The following is a 16042-nucleotide window of genomic DNA, read 5'->3' as shown; positions in this document are numbered from 1 at the left end:
GTTTGAAATTTCTTTAAAACCAAGTGTTATTTAAAAAAAAAAAAAAGCTATGTAATTTTAGGTAAGTTGACCATGTCACAGGAGACTCTAGACTGTCTTTTGGATGGGATAATCACAACCTATTAGTGGTCAAAAAATCAGTTTAGTGGGTCGTGATCAGCACATTAAGAATAAAAAAATAGAATAGAAACGATCAGACTGCATCATACAAGGCTTCAGAATCAATCCATTAAACATAGGTGTCTTGTATTTCTTCCCGCATGTCACAGTATTTGGAAACTTGATCTGATGATCTAACACTATATATAGAATTCAGATTAACAGTAACACATATATGTACAGTAATTATTCCAAAAAGTATTACTGCTAAACATCTAAAAGATTTGTACAAAACCAAAATTAGGTATATTACAGAAGGTCTCAAGGTCAAAATTAATAAGAAATAAAATACGATCATTTCAATAGTGAGAGATGAAATCAATTTAGGTAATAAAAAATAAACGTTACCATCAATTGGGGGAGGGGGAATCACCAAGCAGTCCAGTTATTTAAGATGTTTACTACAATCTCAGTTATACTTACCAATGAATGCAGTAACATTTGGATTAATTATTCCACTGGGTAAAAGATGAAAATCATATTCTACAGAATCTACAACAACTGTATGGCCAGCATTATTTCCTCCCTGAAAAATAAGATAGGGGAAAATTAAATCTGACAATAAATTTGATAAGCAATATCTCCTTTTAAAGTTAACTAATGATTTCCTGCTAAAATGTCAATATAAATTATGGAAACTCAAGTATTTTGCCATTGACACGTATTCTGTCAGCTTTATAATAGCTTGGCTCCTTTCCCAAGATAGTATACTTGAGTGATTGTTCCTAACAGGATCTAAAAAATGGAGAACTCAGGTTTCCAGAAGATAGGAAGATCTAGCCCTTCCTAAAAGAGAATGAAAGTTCAAGCAGTGAGTAGCTTGTTATTCTGTTTTCAGTACTATATAGGACATAGAATAATCTAATTAATTATCACATAGAATAACAAAGTCCTATAATAGAAGAGTAATTTTTTCAGTCACCTTAATTTGATATAAATATCCATATTATTCCCATTGTCCCAGGAATGTGTCAAGGGACTCTGTGACCTGAAATTTGTATTCTTACTTGGACTTACCAACAAGGAAATCTCAAAAGTAACTCTCAAATACTGGTTAACTAATTTTTAAATTTATAAAAATTTATAAATTTGTGTGTGTGTGTGTGCAATCTATGAGTTTGGTTAGTGACAGATTTCTTGTATCTATTCATCTCTGCATAAAGTAATACACTGAAACTAAGAATCTCTAAGGCTGAAAATCATACTCTAAACCCAAGGCAAAACTTCTACTCTGTGAAGTCCTACATAGTCAATAAAAAGTGAAATGTGAGAAGTCAAATGATAAAAATTGGCTACAAAGTACTAATAAATGACCAGATAATTTTTCTAATTTTTGCATTTAAAAAGTTTGAGGAAAAACTACAAATAAAAATTGACTACATGAAAGGAGATGCAATGTACAGCACAGGGTCCATAATCAATAATATGGTATCACAAATTTGAAAAGTGCGAAGATGGAAAATAGACTTATTGTGATGGTCATTCCAAGATGTTTACCAATGTCAAATCATTATGCTACACACCTGAAACTAAAACAGCATCATGGTATTGTACACTGATATTAACTCAATAATTTTTTTAATTAATAAATTTTAAAAAGATTTATATGCTATGGTTCTAGCAAGTTTATAAAATATGGGTGCCATGTGCACTGCTTGGTAGTATAATTTGTAAAAGCAGCATGTATCTTCTTGAAAAAGCAGACTTGGTAAACTCACATATTTTAGCTTATGTTCATGGAGAAGAAAAATTACCTAAGTAATTGATTATATATCTAAATTTCTATGCAACATTAACAAGAATTTTAAAGTAAAACACAAACTAGGAATATGTTTGCAACATACACTTATGGGACATTAGAAAGTACCATCAAAACTGTATCTCCTGGGGCCTCCCTGGTGGCACAAGGGTTAAGATGAAACCCACAGAATGAGTTCAATTCCCTGCCAGCCAGGGAGCTACCCACATGACTCAGCAGACCTCTCCTGACTTGCCCTGCTGCTCTCCTCAGCAGTGTGCTTCAGTCAATCTGCCTGATGTGTTCCCCGCTGTCTCTGGTGAATCCTCTCACGACAACGCCCCCCCCCCCACACACACACACCTCTGGCCTATACCCCAGGCTCTTGTATGCATAAATAAATAAATCTTTATTAAAAAAAAAAAAACTATCTTCAAAGAATTACTAGTTTAATTTGACAACCAGGTTGTTTGACAAAAAGAATATTATTTGCTTTTTACCAAATTGTCACCAATCATGAATTCACAAAAAATGTTAGAAAAAGAGGGTGCTAAAAAAAAAAAAATCTTCAAAAAAGCAAAAGGCCTATCTGCACTGTATTTTGCTCTATACACAGAATTTCCTTGCTTGAAAACTAGCATATGCTGTGTATGTTAAGTGGGAAAAAAGATCTGACAATGTGGGCTATACTCCTTCACTTGATACCACCAAAGGAACAGATGAGTATTTTATACTATTTTTTAAATAGGAAACATCTAGATAGAATACAAATGGCACAGAAGAATTCACAGTAAAAAAGTGAAGTCTTTCTCATACTCTTATCTCCCATTTCCTGCTGCCAGGAAAGCAATTACCAACAGTGTTTTTACATCCTTCCTGAGGGACACATATTTATATATTTTTAAATTTACATATTTTTATTTCACTTACATAAATGGTAGTGAACTATATACACCTGAGTAACTTGCTTTTTTTTTTTTTAACTTAAACCCTATAGCTCATTCCATAATCTTATAAACAGAACCATCTCATTCTTTAAACAGATGACCTGTGCTGTTTTCAAATGAATACATAATAATTTATTAAAATGGTCTGGTAGGAGAGGCATCTGGATTGCTTCCTATCTTTTATCATTACAAACAATGTTGCACTACACTTTCTGGCACATTTCATTACTTCACACTTGTGCAAGCTCATCCGTCACTTCTGACAGAATCCTAAAACATATATTATATATATGTTTTATATATACAGTGGTGTTAGCCTTGTTTAAATAGTTCACTAGGTAATTCCTGTGTGTGTGAGTGTGTGTGTTTCATTTTCTTCATCTCCTATTCCAATATTAACCTTTTCATTTTAACTTCATGGTTTAGGAAACTTCTCCCCAACTTTAGGAAAAATCTTTTCACCATATAAAGCTCATTAAAATTTCTTTAGAGTCTAGAAAACTGCTAACTTATAATTATTTAATTCTAAATTCTTATAAATTATTAAATTGTTTAAAGTACTGGTATCTGAGATAACCAGTAAAACATTATTATTTAAGCAAAACCAATTCTTTTTGTAATTTATCATTAGTATAATAGTTTTTTTTAACCTCCTAATGTTTGTAGCTGACCCTTAAGGTAATTCTCCTAATTTAACAAAATTATTTTTATAGTATACTAATATAATCTTATTTGCTGAAATAATTATTAACTTGGTGCTACAAAACAATGTTCTTGCTGTGTTAAAAAAAAGGCTATTCTCTTAGTTAATAATTGACCAAGACAGGCAGTAATGATGGCAATGACTATACCTGAGTTTTTCTGAGGCAGGTGGTTGTGACAGATGACTTTATGGGGATAAAATGGTTTAATTCCTTAAATTCTTTCAACTGTATAGGAAGTGGCTCAGGTGGGAAAGGTTCAGCTGCAGAAGCCTTGAAACCACATTTCAGTGAACAGTTTGCTCATTTAACAGTAACCAGACATTTTAAATCACCAATGGTTTATTATGGATTACTATGTGGTTTAAACCTCATTTAAATTGTTTGAATATGAAAATATGGTTAATATTTGAAGCAACCCTAGATAATCTATATATCCATTAGCATATTTGGTCACCAGTAGCCTATAAAGGAGTTGGGGTATGATATCTCTTAATCTTGAAACACAAGTGTAAGTTAAGTGAGCTGAGAAGCTATTCATAAGTAGTTTCTTTTTCTTTTTTTTTTAAAGAGGCATGTATTTTTATTTATTTTTTTTGTTGTTTGTACATGCACTGGGTACAGTCAGAAGCGTGGGAGGGTGAGAGAATTCACCAGAGCCAGAGCGACGAGCAGAGCAGGCAGAAGGACCGAAGTACACTGCTGAGGGGAGCAGCGGGCGGCAGGAGAGGTCTGCGCACCATGTGGGACCCTCCTCCGGTGGCGGGGAGCAGCCGGGGATCCAACCGCAGAGGCTGTGGGCAGCTTCGCAACCCAGCGCTCAACCGCTGCGCCACCGGGGAGGCCCTCATAAGGAGTTTCTTGAAAAGTTTCTACGAAATGAGTTTTATTGTCATATTTCACAAACTGTTAACAGATGAAGCTTCAAATCTGAAGTGCCCATTGGGATGCTAACATAAAATATTTATAGATTGTATGGAATATACAAAACTCACCTTGGTAATTGTTCACATATATTAGTAGATAACAAAAAGAAGTTTCACTCTGAGTACCTCTGCCAACCACCACACAACACAAATTACATGGGCAGGTACTACGAAATTCAAGTTTCTGTATTTGTGAGAGAACTGCTTCCCACACGAGGAACTTTATACAGTGTGTACCAAGATGAGTAACCAAGGACATACTGCTTAATCACATTTAATGACTTTCCCAAGTAGCACTGGGGAGGTCAGACAGTACTATAAAATGATGATGTACTTTTAACAAAGATATACTATTCCTTTGTCCAAAATTTTTCCAAATCAAACTCATCCTTCCAAAATAATATTAACCATATACCCACTTCCTTGCTGCTTTGCTACATTCCCATAACACTTATACCAGTCACTTATGTAGCAGTTACCAATACTTTTAATTAGCATAGCTTTCATATTATGTATGCTACATTAATACTTACACAAGTAACTATGTAACAGAAAATAATGTTTCCCAGGTAAATTATATTAATAAATATTTCTTAATAATTCTCAGGTATCTTTTTGAACATTTTAAATTTTGAAATATGCCCTCCAAATCTCCAAGAAACATACAAACAAAACAAAAACATAGTGTGATTCCCAAGTGGCTGCATGTTATTTCACAAGTTCTCTAAGGAAAAACATTAGTTTACAATGCCTTATTTGATTTTTTCTCATATTAAATGCAAATCAGTTGTATTAAGGTGAATATATAAAAGAAAATCCAATCAGCTCTCACCGATCACAAAACATACATTTCTTTGTATTTATTTTCCAATTTTTTACTATTATTCTTACATTTTGATTAAGTGTATATGAAACATTAAATAGCCTTCTTAATATCAAGAAAAAATATCTATGTCATGAAATACACTACAACATCATGGAGAGGAAGCATTATGAAAATGGTATATTCTCAAAGCTGAAAAGCACAATTTCTAAAGATTCAGTTTTTTAAAACCAATATAGTTAATTTTCATTATTTCAATTTTAGTTAAGATAATAAGAAACTAAGTCAAACATTCTTTCCTCTAGAAAAAGCACTAGATATCTAAAGCATATTAGACTAGTATAAAGCAATTTACAAATAGGAACAACCTAGAATTGCTAACCTATTCATTATTTTCCAATATGAAATTAAGTCAGCTAGCTATACCTTTTCTATGTTCAGTTCCTCCTCTGTCCAACCTCCCCTTTGGAAAACTTGATCCACCTGGAGTCAATTAAGCTCCTCCCTCTTGGGAATTGATTTTGAGTTGCAAGGAAGGCAGTTAAGAGTTAGAGATGTCAGTCATCTAAAGGAACATCCTACAAAAGAAAGACTGCAGTTCTGGCTGCTGAGATCTCCGGAGCTTCCTTTGCCTCAGGCCACTACAGGGCTTGGTGTGTTGCTCTTCATTCAAATAAATTCCCATTTTGTTTAAAATAATCTCCATTGCTTAAAAACAAAGAATTCCAATGATTCATTGTAGGGTAAGGTAAAAGGTATCAGGCTTTTCTGCCCTCCTGCCATCAGGATAGATGAGAGAACCCTGTGATCCTGAATGCATGCCTGATGGCGGGCACCTGGAGTGGGTACACCTGCGCTAAGACTGTGCTTTTAAGGGCGGCGTCACAGGGATGCCAAAAAAGCCGAGAAAGCAGCAGCAGAAGCCGAAGAGAAGCCGAGATCACCAGAGAGCCCAGATAGAGTGAGAATTTGCTGGGGGCTGGGAGACCTGTCAGCCTCCCGGCCCCCCAGCACCCCTGCCTGCCATATGCCTGGTGAACCCCAATAAAAGACCTGCAAAAAACCACTGAGGACTCTGACTGCTCCTTTACCCGGTCTGCATGGGATCAGAAAACCTGCACTGTGTCTTGTTCCTGACCTTACATTCATAAAACAATATACCTGGCTTCTGAAGTTCACATCTTGCACCAGTAGGAAATTAATAGCAAAATTGTTAACCTCTACATTTTAATATTTATGCTGCCAAGGACAAAACTCTAAAAGCAGTGCTGTAGGATATATGATGACATAACAGTAATTAGTCATCTCATAACTGTTCTGTTTTTCCATAAGTACTTTTTCTTTCCAATTTGATATTAACCTGAAGGAAGTCAAAAGACAAATGCTCTGAATTTCCTTTCTATGAAACCAAACCAGAGGCTACGAAGAGTTGTTTGTATCAGGAGATACTGTTAAGTTTCTAATTAATATACTCCCACAGGCTGAGGAGAAATTAAAAAAAGTTTGGAAGAGAATGAAATATTAGTCTTCAAAAGTGACTGATTATTAATTTAACTTACTATTATAAATCTCCTCTTCCCAAAATCACTCCCCCCACCACCAAGAGAGGCATTCCTGTCGTCATAAAGCATAAAGAAGGTGCAGTTGGTGAAAAGCCTCTTGACAGGGCTATAAAACCTAAAACAATTGTCCCCTGGGCCTCTCTGGTGGTGCAGCGGTTGAGCGGTGGGCTGCGAAGCTGCCCATAGCCTCTGCAGTGCCTGTTCGATCCCCAGCTGCCAGCGAGGGTCCCACATGGCGCGCAGACCTCTCCTGCCGCCTGCTGCTCCCCTCAGCAGTGTACTTTGTCAGTCTGCCTGTTCTGCTCCCCGCTCTGGCTCTGGTGAATTCTCTCACCCTCCCGTGCTTCTGACTGTACCCTGTGCTTGTATAAATAAATAAATCTTAAAAAAAAATTGCATCTCTTTTCCAACAATGGAGGTCCCAGTCCAGCCCAAAGGCATTTCTCAGTCCACTAGGGCTCTAGTCTACATGACCTCTATTTGTCCTTTTTTGCTTTGAATCATGAATATGGTACTGTAATTATAGAGCTAAATGTGAACATCAAGAAGTCAAAGTTACCACTATGGATTACAGCAGAGAGCAGCAATGCCCCAGACCCCAGGCTGTTGAACTATTCTAATAACCAAAAGAGTTCCCATTTCTTGCCTAAGATTCTTAGGAACTTAATCTTTTGAGTCAATGCTTATTAACTGTGCTGCTTTCTTGGTAAAGACTAAAACCTACAACTCTCTTGCCAGATGAAACATTTCATTATTTGCCAAAACTAAAACACTTGTCAATTCATATCAATAAAGTAATTCTAAACAAGAATAACTGTTCTTTTAGTAAAACAAATAAAATGGCAGTTACTTTATGATTTCAAAGTAGAGCAGGTGGTTACTGCCACTAAGCTGATCAAATTGAAACTATTCAATAGTAACCAGACACACTAGACAGGAAAAGGAAACATACACAGGGTACCTACCGAAATTTCTTTTTAGCAGATAGCCAAGTGCATTGCTCAATTATCTTTTACAGGCTTAAAGATATCCAGTTTAGCTCCCATTATTATAGTTACCTTTCAGTTTCATATATAGAGAAATGTCACACAAATGAAGAAAATCTCAGGTACCCTGTATTTTGTAACTTAAATTACCATTATGAAACAACTTCTCACACTCAAAGTGAAAATGGGGTTTCTAATGAAGAAACTTTAAATTCTAACAAACTCCAATGAACACATTCACTAAGCAAGGGTCACAGAAAGGTGAATCAGACTTGCAAGCAAAAAAAAAAAAAAATAAAATAAAATAAAGAAAAAAACCAATGATGTTTTGTTGCTCTCTGTAATGCTTGATAAATTGCATAAATTATTACATTTATGAAGATATTTCCTTAAAAACAATTGAAATTGAATTGCAGATTTCAAGTAAAAAAATGTTTTGCCACGAATAATATTTTTTTCCTTTAAAAGGTCTTTAAAAGTTTGATGGACAAAAATCCCATTTAAAAAAATTTCATGGGACCTTCAGTTTTTTAAAAAATTCTATTATACTGAATTAAATATAATTAAAGATTGGGTCAATATAAAGAACCATCCCATCCTGGAGCCAGAGTTCTCATGGGAACTGCCCTCTATTTACTCTTCTTTTCAATTGCTCTTGTCAGGCAATGTCCCCTTTTCCGTAGATAAAAGTATTCTAATAGTCACCAATCTTCACTTATTGGTGAGAATTTAATGAAACTACGCAACTAATGTACCCATTTCCACCAAAATTAAAGAACCAGAATAATACTGATCAGAAACCACTGCAATAAACTCATATAATTAAAAACAATCATACCTAAAAGTAGAAATAATGGTCTATCATATACACTAGTATAACAGGCTTAAACAGTAAACTTGGAAGATCCTTACTGGCCAAAGTTTAAGATCTATTGCCCTAAAACATGGTGAGGAAATACACAAAACAAACCAACAACAACAAAAAAAATTCAAAAACCAAATATCAGTTATTTTTGTTTTACAGATACAAGAGATAAGATTTTGCACTATTAAAGCCTTTGACCATAATGGCATAAAGCAAAAAACACTCATTAAAATACTAAGTAACAAATATTAATCCCAGTAATGCTGGGGGATCCACTTTAACTCATGCCAACAGTCAATTAAATTGGCCAAGGAGATGTTAAAATAATTTAGAGGACTGATTTCAAAGAAATTTCTAAGGGTCATCCAGCCCAGCCACACAATAAATATTTTGAGTATTTATTTCCTCTCTGCCTCAACATAATACTAGGTGCTATGGAAAAAAATAGAAAGGAACAAGTTCTCTTTTTGAGAAAATTTATATTCTAGTATATATACTTAGTACAAAACAAGATTCAACCAAGTATACCACACACTAGTATACAGTTAAGTACTTGGGAAATGGTATAAACAATGTAAAAAGCAGCTCTGATAGTAAGGAAATAGCCAGTTATAACCCAGAAGACTATTTTATCTTAAATACTAATTCTCATACCATCTTCAAAATTATGGGAAATAGTTTGGGAGATAATTTTAGCTGTATACGGCAAAGCAGCAAACATCATTGAAGTTGTAACCTTTTAAATTATCTTTCAACCTTTCTATTTTAAGCAGAAAAGTCAGTTTGCTGGTATGTCTTTTATACTTCTTTATTACTTACTAATAGGTGGTTTCAGAGCCTTCAGCAGATACCAGCAATATCTAGCTACAAATTAAAATTTTATCATAATGTTTACTTTATATCAAGTAAAAGGATATAGGTTTTCCTTCATAATTATCTGTAGTTAATATTTTCTCTTTAAACTAACTTTAAAATCCTGGAGGAAAAAAATCAACGAAGAAAGGGGATACTATTCTGGAGCTTTCCTAATACAGACACCTAATATATAACTTTTCCTTATATATAACTTTTATTATATACCAAGTAATATGATAGTTTTCCTTAATAATTAACTATAGTTAAAATTTTCTCTTGACATTAACTTTAAAATCTTGGAGGAAAAGAACAACAAAAATACTGTACTAGCTTTCCTGATCACAGGCAATTTTATACCTATCATTGCAAGCAAAAGTACCAAGCTTTCTTTCTCCAGTAACAATAAGTAAGCCCTTGCTTAAGGCCTGGTATAAACTGCAAGAATTACAATCTCTACTTTCTAATCAACAAAATAAAGGATGCATCTGAAACTCATATAACTTCAATGAAACTGCAATAAACCAACAACAAAACAAAACAAAGGAAATTAATTGTTTACTTTGAGGTAATTTGGGAAGGAAGGCAGTAACAGGTTCCCTAACAGAGCTACAACTGTGCTGGCAGAAAGGTGCCTTCCTATTCCTATACATTTACCCTTTTAAAATCCTATACTTGTCCTTCTCCATGCCCTCCCTGGCAATACTTATTTACACTGCAGTTGTCCACAAGACTGTAAACTCCTGGCAGTCACCATCCTGCTTTTTTAAATGTAATGCTGGGAATCTGGAAATATTCATGCTTTCTGAATGAAGTGTACCTGGAATAGGTTCTATATTTAATTCTTCCTTTCCTTATAAGACATACTGGTTAAAAATTAAGGCGTTGGTAGTGGTCCTCCTTTGATGCAAGTTCTTTACAACTTCATTTATGATCAGAGTAGCTACCAAATTATAAACAACTTTTCATAAATCCTGAATATGAAAGATATAGTTCTCCTTAACTGCTACGATGAAAATGCCATTAGCTTTGCATTTTTCTTTGCAAAAAGAGCATTTATGAAAGCATAGTTAAAAGTAATGTTTTAAAACTGAATTTTACATTGGAAGAAGTTCCTAAAATTATGATTCTTCTGGAAAAGCAATAGGATAAAATTTGAGTTCATGACATTAATGACAAAAAAAAATTCACCTATTTAACTCTAACAAAGTATGTATTTTAATACTCCAACATCAAACAGGCAATTTAAGTCTTTTTCCCAGTTCTCTATAAAGTCATTAAGAATTTCAACACGCTGCAGTCTTCATTAAGAACTTCATTAAGGAGATGTCAGCTTACTAAGACTGACCAAAATAAGAAGTCACCAAAATGAAACACAAGTGACCTATTTATTACTCAATCTACTTTTCACTAACATAACTAACAATCCTCCTAATGAACAGCTCTTAAGAGGCACTAGAATATAAAAAACTTATACAGGAAAGGTAATTATACAGAATTATACAGGAAAGGTAAAAAGTTTACAGGTGAGGAAAGTGCCTAAGAAGTCTGTTCTTGTTTCTCCTCTATCTTCAGCCAACATTTTAAAGTTAAACTTGGCTCCTTCTCAGTCACCTCTCTCTTAACTTTCCAAGGGCATCACTTCAAACGGGCCTATAACCACCTTCAAGACTACTTTCAGTTATGTAGTAACACCTTTTCCACACTACTAACTTAATCTACTAGTTTTCACAGAGGTATTAAAATTGAGGGTATTTTGGAATAAACACTTTAAAGGTTACACTCCCAAAGCCCTTACAAACCATAATGTAATTCAACCTGAGTATTACTATTTCCAGGTAAAGGAGATGTCAAGAATGACAGAGTGAAGGAGAGAAAAAGACCACAGTCTCTCTCCCTCTCTATGCAGCTAGAGTAAGGTATTCTCATACTTCTTCCCTTACAGTATGGTGAGATCTAAGAGGAAAAGGAAGGTGAAAGTTGGGCTTCTGGGCCAGCTCCAAAGGTAGTATAGGGCAGCAACTCAATGGCAACATCTCTAGGAGTGCCATTGAGAAAGAGAGGGGTGGAGGAATAGAAGGTTGGAAGGAAGATGTGGAGGTGGTGCTAGTGGTAGTACAACTGGCAATTGGTGTGACAGTTACATTAGTTAAGAAATGCACAGTGTGAATTTTTGCATGCAAAAACACTAGTCTGGGAATACTTGCATTTAGTTTTTTTATGTTCCTGAGTTGACCTTGGATCTGCATGCTCAAATGACATTCAATTTTATGTAGAAAGCTTCCAATCAAGTGGGCCTACTAACTTGTTAGAACATATAGAGCATGGAATCATCATACTGAACCACACACATTCATGAAGAGGCAGTCTTGCGACCTAAACAGAGAGGAATTCAAATATTACATCCCATTTTGTTTTGAAAGCGGTTATTGCTCAACTATTTCGTATTTTGAAATGGGTAATAGTTATCTTAAGAGCCTTTACAAAGACCTAGCCTCCAGGCTGCTTCAAAGCAAATTACAAATAGGAAGAAAGCTTACACTGATAACCACGTGTCTCCCCGGTAGGAAGTACGTTACCACTCCATTTCCCGAGAAAGTTCACTTTCAATGTGAGAGTAACAGTAACAATGTAAATATCTCTAAATACCAGGTTTGACATCCATCAGTTTACTGACCTCACTCGTAAAGGAGCTGGGATTCCTTCCTCCGGGAACCCACGTAAAAATCATCTCTCCTTAATACTGATACGCGGGATACTGAATAAAACACCCGGGTCATCCAACAGTCCAAATTTCATGTCAACAAAGTGGACCCGTGGAGGCAAAGCTCTACAAGCTCAGGGCCTGCAGGCAGGTGAGTGTGGATTTCAAGGCGTTTCGGAACAATCCACTCCCACCGGGAAACCTCGGTGGGTAGGTGATGGGAAGGGTCTGCGGCCGCGCTCGGTGCCGCAAGCAGGCCTTGGGCGGCAGCTCCTCAAACTCCGATCACAACCCACCCCACCCCACCCTGGCCCAAGTACTGGAGCTGAGCGCCGTCCCCGGGGCGAAAAATTCAACTCCCCCGGCATCGCGCATCCCAAAGGCTCTCCCTCACCCGAATTTTCCTTCAGAGCCACCCCAGACCCTCGACTCGAGACCCCGGGTCGGGGGGCTCTGACCTCCCGCCATTCCTCCGTGTCGCCGCAGTTCGCGGCAACGGACGAGAACCTCAAGGTGACACCTTATTTTGGAAAGTGGATCCGGGTTCTGGGCCCGAGCGCCCCGGCCCGGCTTCAGTCGGAGCCCGGTCGCCTCACCTGGCAGCGGCACACTATGTCGGCGTCCTGCGCCAGCAGATCCACCACCTTCCCTTTGCCTTCGTCGCCCCACTGCGCGCCGAGCACCACCGTCACCCTGTTCCCCCCGGGACGCGCCCTGGGGCGGCCGCAGTCGCCGTTGGGGAGGGAGGATGCCGTTGGGTTGGTCTCGGCGAACGCCATGGCCCCGGTGACGCGAGGAGAGCCCAGAGGAGACGCGGGCGGCGACCAGTGCGCGAACCGAGCTGCTCTGCGGCCGCCAGCCACATGCGGAGGAAGAAGAAGCCAGAGGCCGGCCCCGCCCCCGCCCCCGCCCGGCCGCCACCCTCCAGCCAGGCCCCGCCCCTCTCTCCGCCAGGGCCCACTCAGGAGGGGACCATGACTGCCCCGCGCAGGCCGGCAGCCGCAGCTCCGCCGGGAGGAGGCGGGCCTGGCGGCTACAACCGCCGCCAGCCGGACCCAGGCCACGCCCCTTCCGCGGCCCGTCGCGCCGCGCCAGGGCCAGCCCCCGGAGCGGAAGGGGTAGGGGCGGGGCTTAGAGCGCGCGTTAACCTTAACGCCCCGCCTACCCGCCCTTCCTCTCGCTTTTCAAACTGGAGAGGCGCGGAGATGCGTGCTCAAGCGGGAAACTACAACTCCCGGCAGGCAATGCTCCGGGATCAAGGGACGTATTGCGGTGCTATGGAGTCCGCCATCTGCAGGTTTCGGTCTCTGGAAGCGTTACGCTTCAACATTTTTTGAAGATTTGATTTTTATTAAGGAGTGAGAGTGTGGACAAAGTGTGAACTTGAAATTTCAAGATACAAAAAGAATGGAGTTGGAAATAGAAGTTTAGAATTGAAAAGTAAAGGTCAGAGATGGAGAGAGCAATCAAAAAGGGCAAACTCCAAAGTAAAGCGACTAAGTAGAGGACATTAGACTTGAGAATCTAGAGATCAAATGGAGGCCTAACCTTTTCCATTTTATACATCAGAACCAGGCTCACAGAGTAGGAATGAATTACCTCTGTCATATAGTCCATGCCAGATAATGTAATGCCTTTAGTGTTTCAGTTCTCACGACTTTATGAGAATGTTGAAGCCCAGAAGGTCCACACAGCTACCCAAATGAGTTCCTGGAAGCTTGAACTTCGAAGAATGAAGCAAGCTGCCACAGCCATCAGTAAGGAAGGACAGAAATTCAGTGATGTAAAGAAGTTAGGAATTTATTAAAGAGAAAGAGAGTAGAGTACAATTCCCGCAGGGGAGGGAATCTCAGTGAGATATCCATGAGGTCGTTTTTGGGGGGCTACTTTTTGTATTCTTAATAGTTGGGCTTTTGACTTCATGCTGAATCAGTTGCTTCAGTTTCAGGGTCCCCTCCCCCTTTCTCTTTATTGTCTTCTCCTTGATCAGCAAGTGTTTTCCTCTGTTATGGGATTTGGTTGGGGATTTCTACCAGTGGAAACCTACCGAGTGCTTATCTTACTCTGTCTCAACATTATCCTTATTTTACAGGATTTAAAAGTTAAGTAATTTGCTCTGGTGAGTACTGAGTTGTGCCTGGACAGTCTGAGTCCAGAGTCCAGGCTCTTTTGTATATTCCACTTCTTTTAAAGTGTTACCGGCAGAGTCCAGAGTATACCTACTGCTGATCTAATGCTTTATTAGATTCAATGCAAATTAACTATGACATCGAATTCTGATGTAAAATTGCTACTGGGAAAAGTGGACATAGGGTCTCATTAAATGTACTGTCTTCCAAATCATATTCTCAGTCATGTTATCTAATAGGGCTTAGACCACATTTTAATATTTTACTTTTTTTCTCCCATTGATTCATTAAGTCAATAAACATTGAGAACCTACTACAAAGGAAGATTGCGCTGGACATTGATCCTCTAAGGAGTAATAAAAATACAATTGCAGCTCTGAAGGATTCAGATGATTTAGTCTACAGACAAGTAAACTGATAAATTATAATATTATGTGACAACTGCTTTATCTTGTCTTTACCACAAGATTACAAACCCCTCTGTCAAACCAGAATACTTGTCATATTTCTTTGTACTCCCATGTATGAAGTAGTGTTAGGCACACATAGGTGCTCAAGTACAAATTGCTTTATTTTTTTAAGATTTATTTATTGATGCATACAAGAGCTGGGCCAGAGATGCAGGGGGTGAGAGGACCCACAAGAGACAGAGTGGGGAACAGAACAGGCAGATTGACTGAAATACACTGCTGAGGGGAGAAGTGGGTGAGTCAGGAGAGGTCTGCTGCGCCATGTGGGTTGCTCCCTGACCGGCTGGGGATCGAACTCGTGCTTTGGACTGCCTCACAGTGCGGTGCTTACCCCCTTGCGACACCAGGGAGGCCCACAAATTGCTTTTCATTTCTGTTCAACTTATAAATTATTTATGGAATGCCTGGAAAGCACTGCCAGATATACACTTGCTGTCGTCGTGGTGATGTAGTCCTCACAACATTGGGGCTAAGGTACACTAACTTAAACACTTCACCTTACAGTCAACTTGGATTTTCCTAAGTGGTTTTGCTCTTTCACTCAAAAAAGAAGTCTTGTTTACACTTTCCCTAGTGCCCAACCTTCAAGCGCCCAGGGGGGCCAGGGAGCCACCGCTTGGCGCGCACGCGCACACGCCTCGCCCGGGCTGCGGAACCGGCGCGGCTCCCGGAGCCGGAGCCGTTGAGCCAGGGCCGGCGCGGGCAGGGCTGCTGGGCGGAGGCAGACGCCATGTCAGCCTGGGGAGTGGTGCTGCTGCTGTCCTGGCTGAGCTGCTGCGGCTTGGCCCTGTGGAGGTAGAGAGATGGGGACACCGGGCAGGAGTCCTCCCTGGGGCTGGCCGGGCGTCGACCCAGCCCTTCGTCCACTCTTCGGGGTCCCGGCCAGGGCCACCACTGTCCTTGCCACCTCCATCCCGCCCCCAGCTCCCCTAACACCGTCGCCCCGCTGCTCCCTTCTGAGAGTTTTCAGATAATGACGGAGGAAAATGAGGGTCTTGGAAAATCCCTAAAGTTTCCGCAGTAGGGTCGTGGCCCTTCACGTGATTCCTCTGAACCATTGGCCCCTATAAATCCTTGAAGCGGTTTTCTCCAGTTGCACCCTTATTTTGCCAGAGGAGAAAATGAAAACCCAAAAGTCATCTCCAGAGATTGGGGATAGGGTATGGGGTCACTTTATTAG

General features: G+C 39.1%; 2 protein-coding genes across 3 annotated transcripts in view; one reads left to right on the top strand and one right to left on the bottom strand.

The window, feature by feature from the left end:
* Positions 1–13054, bottom strand: part of ADSS2 (adenylosuccinate synthase 2) — a gene marked incomplete at both ends in the record, with an annotated part of 44564 nt that extends 31510 nt beyond the window's left edge. Inside the window, 2 exons of one of the 2 annotated variants that reach the window (XM_084253428.1) lie at positions 583–685; positions 12860–13054. In XM_084253428.1, coding sequence (XP_084109554.1) covers positions 583–685; positions 12860–13042 — 286 coding nt within the window. The remainder of the gene's footprint in view (positions 1–582; positions 686–12859) is intronic. The other variant, XM_084253427.1, reaches the window with a different exon arrangement.
* A 2538-nt stretch (positions 13055–15592) lies between these two features.
* CATSPERE (catsper channel auxiliary subunit epsilon) overlaps positions 15593–16042 on the top strand; it is a gene marked incomplete at both ends in the record, with an annotated part of 196717 nt that continues 196267 nt past the window's right edge. Inside the window, one exon of the mRNA XM_084254054.1 lies at positions 15593–15657. Coding sequence (XP_084110180.1) covers positions 15593–15657 — 65 coding nt within the window. The remainder of the gene's footprint in view (positions 15658–16042) is intronic.

This window comes from Talpa europaea, assembly GCF_964194135.1.
Source record: "Talpa europaea genome assembly, chromosome: 14".
NCBI classification, from domain to species: Eukaryota; Metazoa; Chordata; class Mammalia; order Eulipotyphla; family Talpidae; genus Talpa; species Talpa europaea.
The sequence above is the reverse complement of the archived record's forward strand: the minus strand, read 5'-3'. Positions and strand labels throughout refer to the sequence as shown.